Source organism: Ambystoma mexicanum, chromosome 8 (assembly GCF_040938575.1).
Source record: "Ambystoma mexicanum isolate Mex_15411 chromosome 8, UKY_AmexF1_1, whole genome shotgun sequence".
In the NCBI taxonomy this organism is placed as follows: Eukaryota; Metazoa; Chordata; class Amphibia; order Caudata; family Ambystomatidae; genus Ambystoma; species Ambystoma mexicanum.
Window position 1 is genome coordinate 856,553,254 of NC_090929.1, and position 16,197 is coordinate 856,569,450.

At 46.8% G+C, this 16,197-nt stretch overlaps 1 protein-coding gene across 1 annotated transcript in view; it reads right to left on the bottom strand.

The window, feature by feature from the left end:
• Positions 1-1,237: 1,237 nt before the first annotated feature.
• SGPL1 (sphingosine-1-phosphate lyase 1) overlaps positions 1,238-16,197 on the bottom strand; it is a 744,463-nt gene continuing 729,503 nt past the window's right edge. Inside the window, exon 14 of the mRNA XM_069610737.1 lies at positions 1,238-1,670. Coding sequence (XP_069466838.1) covers positions 1,530-1,670 — 141 coding nt within the window. The 3' untranslated portion in view covers positions 1,238-1,529. The remainder of the gene's footprint in view (positions 1,671-16,197) is intronic.

Sequence of the window (16,197 nt, forward strand, 5' to 3'; positions counted from 1 at the left end):
TTTATAGGAGCAGACCCTCTTGTAGCAAACTTAATGAATACAGTTGCATGGTCTGGCAAAAATGTTTTTTCCTGAATCAGTGGAAAACATTCACTGCAACACAATCTCAACACATTAGGGTACCAATATAAAAAGGACTGAAGAGGTAGGGCATGTTAGATTTAAGTACCATACAGCATGCATGGAGATAAGTGAAATTAGCTGTAAAAAAATGCATATTAACCGTACAAAAGTAACTGATTTTCTAAATGTGTAACTGAAGGGTACACATGTATACTATTATTCCGATGAAGACAGCTCCATACCTACTTGTTCTAATGTGGTTTAATATTTTCTAGATGTAAATACGTTTTTTATAAAAGCTTCGTTTTCCCCAGAGTAATCGGACAATGTGCAAATATATGAAAACATAATTGTATTTTGCTACCAGAGTATTCTTAGATCAGCTACATTGTTGTGGCAACCCAATATTAGTACTTTAAAGATAAAGAGATCACTTTTCCATGCAAGCATTGCGAATATAACATATTTGTACATTATTATTAAAACTAGTTGTGCTGTAGAAATTAACAATTAGGAGAACCAATCAAAAAACGACATTAAAAGCAACAAAAAAAAAAGATTCTCAAACATTAAAAGTAAATGAAAATTGAGTCAATGTGCACATTTTAAAAATATTGGTGAGGCAGCAAGTCTATTCATGTTTTAAAAAATGCAGAGAGAGGATTTAGTGTCCACTTTTTCCAGGAGCTAGCACTGTTCTTGAGCTATAGTGCACAAAGGTATTAAGGACAAGATGAAGTTCCCCGACTCATGCCAAAAAATGGCTACTCAATAGGTCTGCATCACTTAGCACGTATTACGATTTTTGGCCTGGCATGAAGCATTATGAACTCTCTCAGCACATGTTCCAGCTATTGAACTATCGCTGAAATCTGATCCCAAATGCATATGGTAAAAGAGTTGGGTATTGGAGCAAATACAACTTTTCTAATGGTAAACGATATAAAGCATCAGATTTGTGGAACCTTAACTACATCAGCATTGTGAAAAAGAAAATCGGTTTTCCCTTTTAATACTAGGTCACTAGAAGCAATTCATTGCGCAGGGCTAGCACGGTACTGCAGAGCAAAATCCTGAAATAAAGAAGTCCAGAAAGAGAAATCATACAATTATCCGTTTCCCGTAGCAAGAACATAAATGATGAGATGGAATCATACAAAAGCTTTACCTGAAATTCATTTTGAAAAAGGGTTAACATTTATTGCTGAACTGAACTACAATATGATATGGGTATTCACGGGTATAATAGCGCAAGTGAATGCAGCTTGGTCATTGTTTTAGTGGTTATAGGTTAGTGGGAAAGAAAAGATAAATCAATAAGTTTAGGTAATCCAAAATCCCCAAATTTTGCATGATTGACCACAGGACATGAAGCAGCTGGGTGTCATCCGTTAAGGCCTCTCACTAGAGCCATCCTTGAAAACGCTATTCCAGAGCGGATACAGTAAAGCACTGCCTTCACATTTTTAGTGGTGCGCAGGAGAACCATTCATATGCTTGTCACCAGAACCATTGTCAGTGCTGTACAGGCAGTCCAGAAAGGATTGGGAAATCTCCGTTACCATGGATCGGTCAGGAATGGATTGTGCCATACCATAGATCGCTCCCTAGTGAAAAAGGAGGAAATAACAGATTGACAAACAGTTTAACATTACAAATAACTCAATTATACACTTATAAAAGCGCTTGATGTGAGCCATTCCAACAAAACACATTTAAAAAAAAAAGAACAAGTTACTTTCTTACCTGGTAACATTCTTTCGATGGGATGTTCCTCCGACTTATTCCACATCTTTCACATTGATTACCACAGCTGTGCTGCTTCGGAAAACTTTTTCGGCGTAGGCGTCCTGGGTCGATGACGTCGATACGCTCCCTCGAGGCCCTCCTTCGACGGTTACCGGATGTTATATGTAGGACACACGACGCCCATAGCCTCAGTTGTAGTTTTTCCCCCAGAACGTGTGGCACCAATCTCCTGCCAGTATTACTACAGAAAGCCTTGCGGAAAAGGAAGCTGCAATCGCATAAGAAATTCTGCAGAGCGAAAGGTAGGGGGGGTACAATGTGGAATACGTTGGAGCAACATCCTATCGAAAGAACGTTACCAGGTAAGAAAGTAACTTGTTCTTCGAGGAGATTGTGTCCTCCGACGTATTCCACATCTTTGACAGACTCCCAAAGCAGTACCAAAGTAAGGAGATGGGAAAAGAATTTAGACATTTTTAGAATGCCCACTCAAATTGCAGAATAGAGGACTGCCTTACCAAAAGGCCAAATCTTGCCCATGGATAGAGTCCAGGGAATAATGTTTCACAAAAGTATGGACAGAGGCCCATGTGGCTGCTTCACAAATATTGCGAATCGGAACACCCCTCTGTAGTGCAGTGGAGGCAGCCGTACCCCTAGTAGAATTAGCCCGTAAGCCTACTGGAGGGTCCTTTCCCGCCAACCGATAACACTCTGAGATCGTCAAAATGATCCATCTAGACAAGGTCTGCTTGGAAACAGCCTCACCTAAACGCCTTCCAGCGTAACCAATAAAGAGCTGATCGGCCGCTCTGACCCGGGACATCCGTGAGAGATCGAAACTCAAAGCTCTCCTAGGGTCCAACCTATGGAGCCTCTCCTCTTCCTTACCAGGATGTGGAGGAGGATAGAATGCCAGAAGAATTACCTTCTGGTTCAGATGGAATTCCAACACAACCTTTGGAAGAAAGGAAGGCCATACCCCAAGGACAACCCTGTCCTTATGGAACACAGTGAAGGGTGGTTTGGCGGAAAGTGCCTGCAACTCACTCACTCTGCGTGCGGAAGTAACCACAACTAAAAATACAGTTTTAAAAGGACAACAGTCTCAACAGACAAGAATGTAAGGGCTCAAACAGAGCTCCAGTTAAGAACTTTAAAACCAAATTCAAATCCCCTCCCAGCACCTGGAAAGGCGATGGTGGAAACACATGAGTTAGCCCTTTTAGAACTGAGATATCAAAGGGATTTTAAAATAAGAACATTCCTCAGATGAGCGCTTAAATATGGGCAGCACAGCCAGGTAACCCTTAATGGTACCAAACTTCAGGCCCTTGTGGGCTAAAAAAAGCAAAAACGACAAAACCAACGGAATGGAACATTGGAAAGGATCCACATTCTGTACCCTGCACCAGTCGCAGAACTTCCTCCAACGGCAACGGTACAGGGATTTCGTTGCGGGCCTTCTGGCCGAAAGCAACACCTCCATCACGTCTTCGGGGAGGTCCCAATCCTTATAGCTCAGATACCAAGCATGAAGGCTGAGAGACTTGACCTCTGGATGGAGAACTCAACCCCCCTCCCGTGAGAGCAGATTGTCTCAGTAGGGTAGACGGCGTGGAGGGCAGATGGACACGTCTAGAAGGTCCGGGTACCACACTCTCCTGGCCCATGCCGGAGCAATGAGGATCATCCGGAAACTGAACCTCTGCAACACCTGCGTAATGACGGGGACTGGAGGGAACGCGTACAGCAGCGGGAAGGACCACTCCACTACGAACGCATCCCCCAAGTCTCCACTTCGAGGAAATTCCTGCGAGCAGAATCTCTCGCACTTTCGGTTGACACTGGCGGCAAAGAGATCCACTTGTGGGGTCCCCCCAAGGGCAAAGATCTCCAAAAGAACTTACTGAGCCAGCTCCCACTTGTGAGAGACCGTGCTCTGCCTGCTCAGAGCGTCCACCGCCGCGTTTTCATCTCCGGCCAGATGAACTGCGAGATTGACATTTCCTGCTGGATGGCCCAGAAACAGAGCTGCATCGCCTCCCTGCACAGTGGGAATTGACCCCCCCCATTTTGTTGAGGTAGTGCATGGCCACTGTATTGTTCGTCATAATCAGGACATTCTTCCCCCGCACAGACACCAGAAAAGCAGTCAGGGCTAGCCTGACAGCCCGCAGCTCTAACATATTGATGTGGAGTCTGGACTCCGTAGGAGACCAACAACCGCTGGCTGTCAGCTCGTTGGCATGACCTCCCCAACTAGTGAGGGATGCGTCCGTCACTATCGTCACCTTTGGCCATGGTTGCCAAAACGGAGCCCCTTTGAACAGATTTCCTACGACGGCCCACCACAGAAGGTCCTGGGCGACCCAGGGCGGAATCTGAACAGATCCGACATCCTGCCAGAGAACTGCGACCACTGCATCTTGAGCATCCAATGCAGAGATCTCATCCGTAGCCTGGCCTCTGGCACCAGTAAAATGCAGGATGCCATGAGACCGAGCAATCTCAAGAATTCGAACGCCGGGACACTATGGGCAAGTTGAAATTTGTCCACCATCTGCAGAATGTGGTGAGCTCTCACCTGGGGAGGCGAACACTGCCCCAGAGATGTGTCTAGCACTGCCCCGATGTACTGGAGCCGCTGTGTAGGTGTCACATGACACTTCAAGTTGAGGGAGATGCCCAGCTTGTGAAGGGAGTGGCAGGTGACGTACAGATTATCCAGGACTTGCTCGGGAGAGCGCACCCTGACCAACCAATCGTCCAGGTAGGGTTAGACGTGAATCCCCCTTTCCTGAGATGCGCTGCCACCACCACCATCAGCTTGGTGAAGACCCTCGGCGGAGCTCAATCCAAACGGCAGGACCCGAAACTGAAAATGTGAGTCGCTAGCCGTGAACCTCAGGTACGTCCTGTGCTTGGGATGAATCGGCACATGAAAGTAAGCATCCTTGAGGTCGAGAGACACTAACTAATACTGAAGTTGAAGGGCCTGGAGGGCTTGAGAAAGAGTTCCCATCTTGAACTTGTCCTTCCAGAGGAGCTTGTTGAAACCACGCAAGTCCATGATGGGTCTCAATCCTTTGTCTTTTTTCGGAATCAAAAAATATGGGGAATACCAACCCTTGTTACTCTCCGCTACAGGTACCAGTTCAATGGCACCTTTCTCTAGCAGGGATAGGATTTCCTACACAAGGAGTAGATCCGGACGCTTCAAAGAGAGCTTCCCTGGTGGATTGTCATGAGGCCTCTGCCGGAAAGGAAGACAGTAGCCGTGGGCTATGAACTCCAGAACCCACACATCTGAAGTAATGGCACGCCATTATACAGGATGCTGCGCCAGCCTTCCCTCAACCGGCGAACCATGGGACATGACTGAGCGGAAGCGGCTGCGACAGTGCCAGAGGGCAAGGAGGCAACTGGCCGAGCGGCTTTGGCACCTCGAGTACCTTGCTTTCCACCTCTGGTACTCCTACGGTGGCCCCTTTGACTGGAAGCTCCCCTCGAATTACCGAAGGAAAAGTAGTATCGAAAGGAGCCACCCCTCCATTGCTGTCCCCTAAGCTGAAAAGGCGGAGGTTGACGCACTTCAGCGCTCAAGGACTTCGCTGCAGCTTTGGGGGTCTGCAATCTCTCAAGGCTCTCGTCAGCCTTGCTGCCAAAAAGATGGACACTATCAAAGGGCATGTGGAGACTGTACATCAGGAGCAAACCCCGACTTCCGCAACCACGCAAAACTGCGCATCACAGTGCTCGCCGCCATGGACCAGCTGACACAGTCTGCCATGTCCAGACCTGACTGAATGGTTTCACACATGGCATCCTTGCCATCCTGAACAAGGGCAAGAAAACCATCCCGTTCCTCCCCTTCGGGAATATGTTCAGCCGCCAACAACACACAATTACACAGAGTGTGCATGAATCTTGCAAGGGCACAAACGGAGTTGGCTGCCTTTAAAGCCATAGCCCCAGAAGAAAATACCTTCTTCGCCCAGCCATTAAAGTGTTTGTCGTCCCTATCAGGAGGGATTGTTGGGTACGCAGCCTGCTTTGCTGGGGCCGTAGCTGCCTGCACCACCAAACTCTCTGGAGTAGGGTGCGTAGACAAGTAGCAGGGGTCACCACTGGCTGGGCGGTATTTTCTTGGCAACAACTTATTCACTGCTGGGAGATTCTCTGAAGCAGCCCGGCCTCTGCCACCCTTCTTTGTAAAGCCATAGGAAATGGCAACACCGGGTCAGTAGGTGGACCTTGGTCCAAGATATCTGTCGGGTCATCCTGCAAAAAATCCACAGGTGGAGCAAACTACCCCAGATACTCCATCACCCTCGACATGAGGCGCCTGAACGAGGAGTCAGCATGTGTACCAGGCTCAGGCATGCCAAACTCAACCTCTGGGGAGGTATCAAGGCCACTTGCGTCAGGTAAAGATTGACGAAGGTCTTCCGACTGGCTATGACCAGACAACAGGTCATCAGGAACCTCAGGAGGCACAACCCCCTCTTCATCAGACCCTTCCTCTACCTCTGAAATGTACTCCAAGGGTTGGAACAAGTCCACCCTGGGAGGAGGAACAGAGTATGGGTCAAATATAGGCTGCACAGACTTGCTGAGTGCCTTTCACAGAGCTTCCAACACCCTCTGGGGCACCTCGAGCAAATTTTCCTCAAAAGGCGTCGAGGGCACAGATGGGAGTGGCGTCGATGTTGACCGAGGCGCCGACGGCTTCGACAAAGGCTTTGAGGCCGGAGCCCCGACCATGTCCTTCGACGGCCTCGGCGCCAAAGACTTCCTCGGAGCTGGAGCAAGTCCATCGACAGACATGATGCCGATAGAGTCAATGCCTTCTTTGAAGGCCTCACAGGCTCCAATGGTCTCAACAGCGTCTAGGACCGGGACCTGGATTGGGCACAGTGGCGATCATCCTTGTCCGATCTGGACCTCGGCGGTTCCCGATGACCGCGCTGACCGCCGGAGCACAAAGGCGTGCAAGCGGTGGCTCTAGCGCGTTCCCTGCTGGCTTCACTCGAAGGCATGGACGGAACGGTGCCCTGCGATTTGAAAACCCCCATCTGCCGGCGGAATTCATCCCATTCGGCCTGCGTCAAGTGTTTTGTGGGACAAGCTACCCGCCGTCTGGTGGAGTCCTCCGACTAGGACGGGGAAGGCGACCAGTGACGGCGCTTCCGCAAATTCCTCGAAGAGGCAGAGGAATGGCAGGACCCATTCCTAGATCAAGACCCCCTGGACTTACGCCGACGCGGAGAGTCGCCCTTCGAATCGTCCGTCGAAAGTCCAGCGGATTTTGACTTATGGGGTTTTGAAACCCTACCTACCGACAGCTTCTTTCGCTCCTGCAAGGCCTTCAATGTCAAAGACTGGCATTCGTCGCAGTCATCGGTGGCGTGGCTCTTGCCGAGGCACCAGAGGCAGACATCGTGTGGGTCCGTAAGTGACATCTTGAACCGCAGTCCCGGCACTTCTTGAAGCCCGACTTCGGGGTAGCAGAAGACAAAGACATCTTTCACGGAACACTAGAAGAACCGATTCAACAAGAGAGAACCGAGGGGTGCCGAGATTTCGAAGCGAACACGTTCACAGAAAAAACGGAACTGAGGCTATGGGCATCGTGCGTCCTACATATAACATCCGGTGACGTTGACCGTCGGAGGTCCTCGAGGGAGCGTATCGACGTCACACCTACGCTGAAAAAGTTTTCCGAAGCAGCACAGCTGTGGTAATCAATGTCAAAATGTGGAATATGTCGGAGGACAAAATCCCCTCAAAACATTGTTTCTGTAGTTCAACACGATTTGGAAGCTTGCGGTACAACAATCTAGCTATTAAAATAAAGTTTGGGCTGCTAGGATGGCTTGACATTTTTTTACCCCCATTTTTACCCCAATTTCTAAACTAGGCATAAAATGTATCCTTTTCAATCAACTCCATTTTTAAGAGGAGAGGATACATTTGGAAATCATTGGTGGGAATCCCTAGGAAAAGCAACAGAAATTGATGCTTCAATTAAACCCGAGAAGGAAGATATGCTGAGGGTGCACTGGACGGGTGGGGTCAGTACATACAGAAGGAGGATGGGAATCCTAAAACTGTGGGTGACATTCTTTTTTGGGTTATTTTACTTTAAGTGTCAAATAATTTGCCCAATAGGTGAAAAACGTTTGGCAACTACCACCCCCCAACCCCTTTCTCCCCCCCACCACTAATTGGCCAAACTATTTGGCATGCAAAGTAAAAAGGACTGAACAATAAAATACACCACATGTAAAGAGCCAACATTGCCAATGTTGCTTTTTGTGAGAAATGGTAAAGTGAGCAGATTTTGCTGAGAAGTGTCAATTTCCTCACAGAACAAAACTAAGCCATTTCTCCTACCCCGTAGTTAAGATGCCAAACATTTAGGTCATGTTTTAGCAACTTAAAGGAGTTTGTTGTTTTAAGCTACAGACAAGCTCGACTCCCCCACATCTGGCAAACATGCAAGCACTTGGCTTTTGACCTACATACATACACATTTGATCTAGGCTCCGTAGTTTGGCTGTATTCTTCATGGGGTGTAAGTTTTTATTTCATGCACTGACAAAAGAATCTTCACTACCAATGACATTTGTTACAATATCATTTTGGTATTCAGAAGGACCCAGAGACCAGTGAGGCTTCTCTAACCAATGATAGAAGCTTTATGTCAGACACAAGCTCAATTAAGAGGAAACAACTAAACTTTAACCATTCTTGAATGACTTCAAGAGACTCAAGCAAACAGTCAAATTACACTGCCTTTAGGTAAACAAGCAGTGTGCAGGGACAAACCTTCTGAATAAACAAAAGTGGGAACATTTAGATATTAGGCTGGCGACAGTTCACGTAGGGAAAATGTGACAAAAATTCACTAGCTCAATTTTTGTGCGACTTGTCTGCTAGAAAACCTTGATTGTGATAGATGTGTTTGGAGGCTCAGCCTTGGGTTTCACATACAATCGCTTAACATAGGCTGTTTACAGTGCCCTAAAGGCATACATCAGATATATAGGTAATGCATCAAACCTGCTTGTGTGTAGCTGTAACTGAATTTTGGATGTTCTTAAATAACTGCATATTTTCCTGCTTGGTTACACACAGGGCCTCTGCAGGATGCTGATGCAGTAATATACTGGAGGAGTCAATGGCCCATATCACCTATATTGGCCTTTCGTTCAAATCTCGGTCAAACAAATTAAGTTTATATATAATACATATAGGTTGGGGGGCTACTCAGTACAGAGATGTTAGAGTGAGTACCAGTTCAGACGGCTACTCCTGTCCTGCCAACTTGACAGATCCTTCTCGGAAGTGGACGCTCCTGATTTTGGGCACGATCAAGAGGAATCTGGAGAAATAGATTTGGCGAGAATGGCAAGAGAATCTATGAAAGATGGAAAAGGGGAAATACACATAGGAAATGCATGCTGTAGATTAGGCTTGTTCAACATTCCCAGGTGGTGGATCTGTTAGAGATAAACACGAAGTAGCACTTCTGGTTGCAAAGTGAAGATTTGTCAGACACGGTAAAGGCACTTCTGGGATTAGTAGTATGGAAAATTCACATTAGCTCTCAGTCACCTTTGAGGATAGCAGGCCATGAGGGAAGGGGCTGGGTCAGCCCCCACCCAATGTTACTTGCAGAGGTTGGCTGCAGCAGTATCCCAGAGGTCTGCAATGCCTAAAAGCACAGTATGCACAAGTCTCAGAGGATGGCTGAACTGAGAGGAACAGACTAGTAGGCCCAGAATGTATTGGCACCCGAGAGTGAAAGCTTTACTGTCCTTGTCGATTAGGAGTTGGGGGAACTTTAAAAGACACCAAACTAATTGCCTGACTCACCGGGAGAGGAGTACAGTTAGGATACATACAGAGAACCAGTGATCCTTACAGACAAAAATAGAAAGAAGGAAAGATGCACCCACAAGGCTCTACGCCCACAGCCACCTCTGAGTAACACTTAACATTCAGCTCAGAAGACGCTTGAAATGAGGAAGAGTCGAGGGGGGCCCTCTGACCGTTTCTCTGTTAAAGCGAGCAGGAACAGTCGAACAGGCAGAAACGCACATTTCTGTGGTCTGTATACACATGGAATCCATGATGGCAAAGATCCTGGCACCTACATTTAAAACAATGCTCTGCCAGAATAGAGATAATTGTGGGAGCCCACCAATGATCAAAGAACTGAGGGTTACAAGCAGAACTGTGGACTCCTGCTGGCACCCATCTCCACGAAACTTCAGCTGATTATTGTTGGGCTCTGAGCCAGCACTGCAAGCGTTCTGCTCTTGTTGTTTTCCGGAAGCGGGCTCCTGCGCGATCACGTGACTGCTGTCACGCGACTTCATAAGGAAGTTTAAATTGAGCACACAGCCGCTCGTGCGGCGCTTTGAACTGTGGACTCCTGCTGGCACCTATCTCCACGGAACTTCAGCCGATTATTGTTGGGCTCTGAGACAGCACTGCGAGCGTTCTGCTCCTGTTTTCCGGAAGCGGGCCCTTGCGATCACGTGACTGGTGTCACGTGACTTCATATGGAAGTTTAAATTGAGCACACAACCACCCTTGCGGCGTTAAGCCCTGGAACTGTAAGGGCTGGAGCTGCTGTTTAGATGTGACCTGCGTTCCTGTTTTACGGGTCATTCCATGGACGTGAGTACGTTGCATGAGTTGTATTGGCTGATTAAGGAGTCCACTTGTTAAACACAGCTTATTGTATCTCTGGGATGGGGGCGGGGGAGAGACGGACTCTGGTGGCTCATTAAGCTGTCGGGCATTCCCTGTATCCGAGAGATTTTGACGTGAAGTAGCATCATAAACCCATTCCTGTTTACGTGACATACACTGCACCGCATATTCCTGCTAAACCCGATGGTGTTCAGGGTGTGAAGACACTGTTTGTGCTGCTTGGGACGGATGGGTGTTTCCTGTGAATCTCCCATTAAATCTTATGGTGTACTATGAAGAGGAAATGCCCAAGTTGCTCTTGGTAAAGCCTTAGCAACCCCATAAGAGCAAACTACACAGCGTTATTTGCAGCTAAGAAGGCCCAGTATTCACAGATTGGTATCAAAGTGATATTGGTATTAATTTTAATCACTGATTGATTTTTTATTGAACATAACTAATTGAGCACTTTTAGGCCCGGTGGACTGTGGGGTGTGTCTGTTGGCCTCATCCTTTGATCCTGAGTCTTTTGTAAGCGTTGGTATTTATATAATTTCAATGAGATCAGGCTTGCACAGTGGGGCTGGCCTGTTGACGCCGGCCCAAGAGCATATGGTGGTACTAAGTGAAGTAAAACGACCCCAGCGGGTTGATCATACAACAGTTTTACTGAATATGAGAAGTCTGTCTATGTTGGTGAATGTATCCCTTTTACCTGAAACAGGGGTCAATTTTGCTGCTGATGAAGAGGTAAATGCATTTGAAATACAAGAAACAGCCATTAAACTTGTGCCAGGAAACCCAACCCTCCCCATTGAACCAGCAATGACAATCTGTAATGGGTTGAAGGAGGCAGAGGTTAGGGTGGAAAGTTCTTTGATCCTGAATAAACCACCACAAGTTTATTAGAAGGGGATCAAGGGGGCACCTATTCATCTATTAGCAACTTGGGCGTCTAACCTCACTTTGTCCTCAAGGCCAATTTCTGGCCAAAAGATTATGGACCATTATTTTGTTAAATCTGCCACAACGAGTAAAGAGATTAAATCTCTGCCAGCACTGAAGGGGACAGCAATGCTTGACCACTCGGTAAAGGCATCTCAGCCCAATTTTGGGGGGGCTAAAAGATGTGACCGATATCAGCATCATCAAATTGGCTGACAAAGCAGAAGGCAAACTGGAGGCTTTAAACATTGATTCTTCTAAACTCCAGCCTTCAATTCCATGTGATGCCCCCACGTTTGACTCCCCAACTCCCTTGGTTGATATTATACAAAGGCTCTCCCCGCCCCTTTCAAGAGGAGCGACAATCATCCTTCCAAATAGGAGATATTTCAGGAGCGTTCGAAGGTTCCTCCGAGTTACACCATACCTTGAGGGAGGTGGATGAGCGTATTCGCCTGTCTCACCCCACTGTGTCAGCTTTAAACATGGTGCTAAGTTTATTCATTGCCCTATATGACAACATTTGGGCGGAGTTGAAATCTACTAATACCATTGTTGTCGGTATTACTTTAAAACTTCAAGAACTTGTGTCCGAGGTTCGATTTGCCAACCTGGGGACAAGGGATGTGGTGGCACCTGGGGATGGGCAGCAGTTGAGGGTACATTTTGATAATGGCCCGGGATCTGTTATTGAAATTTCAGATGACCAAGGATCAAATGAGCAGCTGACTCCCTTGGTAGGGAGTCCCAAACAAAATGAAACTGATCCTCAAATTGACAACCAAGCCTGTGCTATTACTGGTATTAATGCTAGTATTATTGACACCAGCAATGACCAACCCAATGTTGGGGTGGATGTAAGAGCGGTTTGCCATGATGAAGGGAGTTCACCCGATGTGCAAGCCAGTTCCCAGATTCCCAAAAAATCTTTAATAGCGCCAAAGAGCAAAGCATCGAAGCCGGAAAGCCCACCGCACAATGTTTCGTGCCAGATGGTCTCCTGTTCCGGAACAAGTGATTTCAACCTCTGTACCCGTGTTAAATGCTCAAATAATATCAGAGAACGTACCATTTGCACCTGTTAGACAGGAGGGTATATGTATTCCTCCAATTCCAACTAATGAACCATTTGCAAAGAATGTGGAATGTTCTTAGGGAAGTGGGACCCTCGATATGAGCCTTGGCTTGAAGTCAAAAGGCCTTCCCGCCATCCCGCTCCCTTTTCCTTATCCTCTTGGGATGTGGGGCGAACAGGGAGAGGGTCCTCACAGATTTGGCTCATTTACCAACCAATTTCAGTCTATTTGGGGCCCATTGGAGGGAGCAAGTACTTCAATGCAACTGCTGTGGAATAATGGGACAGGAACAATTGTGCCTAATTGTACAACAATTAACCCTTTGGTTGAATCAAACGAGGCCATTACCAAGGGCCCCAGAGTTGTAAATGATTTGCTCCCCCATGTTTGCCAAAGAGGGCACTCCTAACACACAATTGCTAACCCCATGTCCTAATCCTATTTTGATCCTGGATCAGGTGTTGGCAGGCTCCGGATCGGGAAAATCAACATTCCTTAAGGAGGTGGCTGATCTCCCCCATGAATCCAACAATCCCAGAGTTTCTGCTGGGATGAAGAATCTATTGCAGCGTCTCCATTACCCCTCATGCACCGGTTGAGTTAACACATGGAAGCACCTGTTAGAAGTGGAGACCCTCGACAGGGCCCTATAAATGCCCCATTGAATACAAATTCTTATTCCGACGCCCTTAAATGAAAATCTGCAATACATACTGAGAAAGGTGGGGGTCGTAAAATTGACCAAGTTAAGATCTACTGTACCTTGGGCTCAGATTATCAGATCTGCATGAATCAACCAAACTTCTTAGCCTTTTTTGCGGCTATCCCAAGTTTCGCTTTGGTGTCATCGGCAGACATTGGGAGGGTTTCCTTCCCAGTTAGAGAGGATATGGATATGAGTACTAGCATTATGTCCATATCCTCTCTGCTGGTAAGGTAACTTATTCTTACCCAAAGTGAAGCATTGGCAGAATTAGGTTTTGTAATCTCTCAGATATATGAGCCAAGCTTGGGTATCCATCAGAATGGTGTGGCCCAACTCCGTGTAAATGTACCTATGGCCACTGTTATACTTGACAAACTGGCCCAGAGTGGAGTGTCGAACGACATGGACTGGGCATCGATCATCTCCTCCTTATGGCAAAAACTGGTCCCAAAAAAAGGACATCTCTTTGGGTGATCATTGGAAGAGCATTACACTATGTCTGAAATCTTGCAACACCCGAGGCAATTGCCTGCAAGAGACATGGCTAATTTCAGCACCAACTTTGGATGGATACAGTGTTTTCATCCAGCCCGCGAGGGATGGGACGGGACGGGGGGGGCGGGAGGAAGACCCTCAGGTGGTCTAACTGCGGTAGATGTTTCTTTGGGTCTCAGTGGGGAGGCAATTGTAGGCCTGCCTTTCGGTGCATTGGGGGTTGAATGCAAGTCAGAGGACGGATCGATCAACCTCGTATTGCCCAATATTTATTGGCATAGGGGTATCGAACTGGCTGACTCTTTTGTAGATGGGATTTGTCAGGTAGTGGATGAGTGGATGATAACTAACCCAGAGGGTAGGGTGGCCATCACGGGTGATCTGAATGCGGATTGTGCTTACTCTAATAAACTATGGGAACTGGAAGAGATTTGTGGGGGTAACTCAGGGAAGCAATTTGTTGGGCAGAAGTGGAGAATAGGTCTCCCCTGGTGGGAAAAATTAGTGAACCACAGAACACCAATGAGTGGCATACTTGGCACAGAGGGGATAGCTCATCCTTGATTGACTATATTTTTGTAGACACTTTCCTGATGAACTTTTGCCTGTCATTTACAATTTTTTAAGAACGATTGAGTGACCACTGTATTCTTACGGCACAATTTAATTGGGTTCTGAACATCAGGAAATGTAGGCAAAGATTACAACTAACCGCTAAGGTAGGGCGCAATGCTGTTAGATGGACGGAACCGAACATTCGTTGTTTGAATTCTAACATATACCATGCATTGAAATGCTCGACGTAGGTCTGGAAACTCCAGAACTTTAATGCAATTGAGTTCCAGTCATTTGTGGGGCAGATGATAGTTAAGATCGCCCCAAGGAAGAGAGCTACTATTTTGGGCCAAGTTAGGCATGCTCACTGTTACGACAATGCGGTATCTGCAAAAAAGATCTTACAGAGTTCACGGAGGCAGATCCAGAGTACTGTTCAGGATGAAGTTACCCATAGGCAGCTAGTTGGGAAGCTCAAGCAATCGTATAAAACCAACTGTAAATCAGTTAAACATGCAATGTTTCAGAACGATGCAGAAAAGATGCTTGGGATCCTAAAAGAAGCCGATGTAAGTGCATTTTGGCATTTGGTGTGTGGACAGGACCCAAACTATTCCACTTGTCCGTCTAACTCAATATCAGAAAAAGATTGGCTCGAGTTCTTGGGTCAAAGATTTGGGAAGGTCTCAGTAGATCCTCCGTTGGTCTTGGATTTAACTAGAAAGGATAGGTGGATTCCCCAAGTAGATCTCAAAACCATCTTAAAATTGATTTCAAGATGCAAGCGCTCAAGGGCCCCTGGGCCAAACGGCCTTACAAACAATACTTTCAAGGACAACCCAAACCTATGGGCCCAGGTTTTGTGCCTGGAGTTCAGTGATATACTGTCTTCGGGAGTGTGCCCCCTATCTTGGAACACAGCTCATGTTGTCCCGCTCTTCAAGTGTGATAGCAGGACTGATCCGGCAAATTATCGCCAGATCTCTTTAATTGATGGAGACTGTAAGATCTTTTCATCTTTCCTGCTATCTCACTTGGAGGAGTGGGTATACAGGCGTCACCCACTGGATAAATTCCAGACGGGCTTTAGAAGGGGTGATTCGAAAAACATTAATGGGCTTGCCCTGAAGTGCGTGCAAGAGGCAGCGTGGTTGACATCAGGGGGTTGCACGTATATGGCCTCGATCGACCTTGCGGCTGCTTTTGATTGAGTTGATCGAGGCAGATTATGGCAAAAACTAGCCAGTTGGGGCCTATCTCTGGGGCTATTGTGGCTAATCAGTGGGGTTTATGAAAACTGTGGGGTCCGGGTACGCTTGAATCATGAAGGTGATCTGTCGAGGAGAATTAGATCATTTCAGGGGGTTACACAGGGTTGCACATTGGCTCCCTGGCTATTCAACCAATACTTTTCCGATGTGGCCATTGCACTAATTAAAGAAGGACTCCTAGCCCGTAAGATCGGCAAGGATAAAATAATTTGGCTCGCATATGCCGATGACATATTGATCTTCGACAACACCAAGGTGGGGTTTCAACAGTCTCTTAATAGGTTTGAAGCATATGCTAAAAGCACTGGGTTAACAAGTAATCGTTTGAAAACTTAGATTCTATCGTTAAGGAAAGCAAGGGTAAAAACATCTGGCTACATCGGAAAGCTGAGCGAGATCCCCCTGAAATTGGCTGAGATGGTGCGATAATTGGGGTTTAATTTTTCAGCATATCCAGGTTATAAAGGTATTATTCGAGTCAATCTCACATAAGGCTAAATTGCTCGAAGCACAGGTGGTCAGGATTGACCGATAGTTTGGTAGGTTTTCCTTGAAACCTGCTTTAATCTTTTATGAGAGTAAAATAGTGCCTAAATTAATCTATGGCCTGGAATTGCTACCCGAGAAA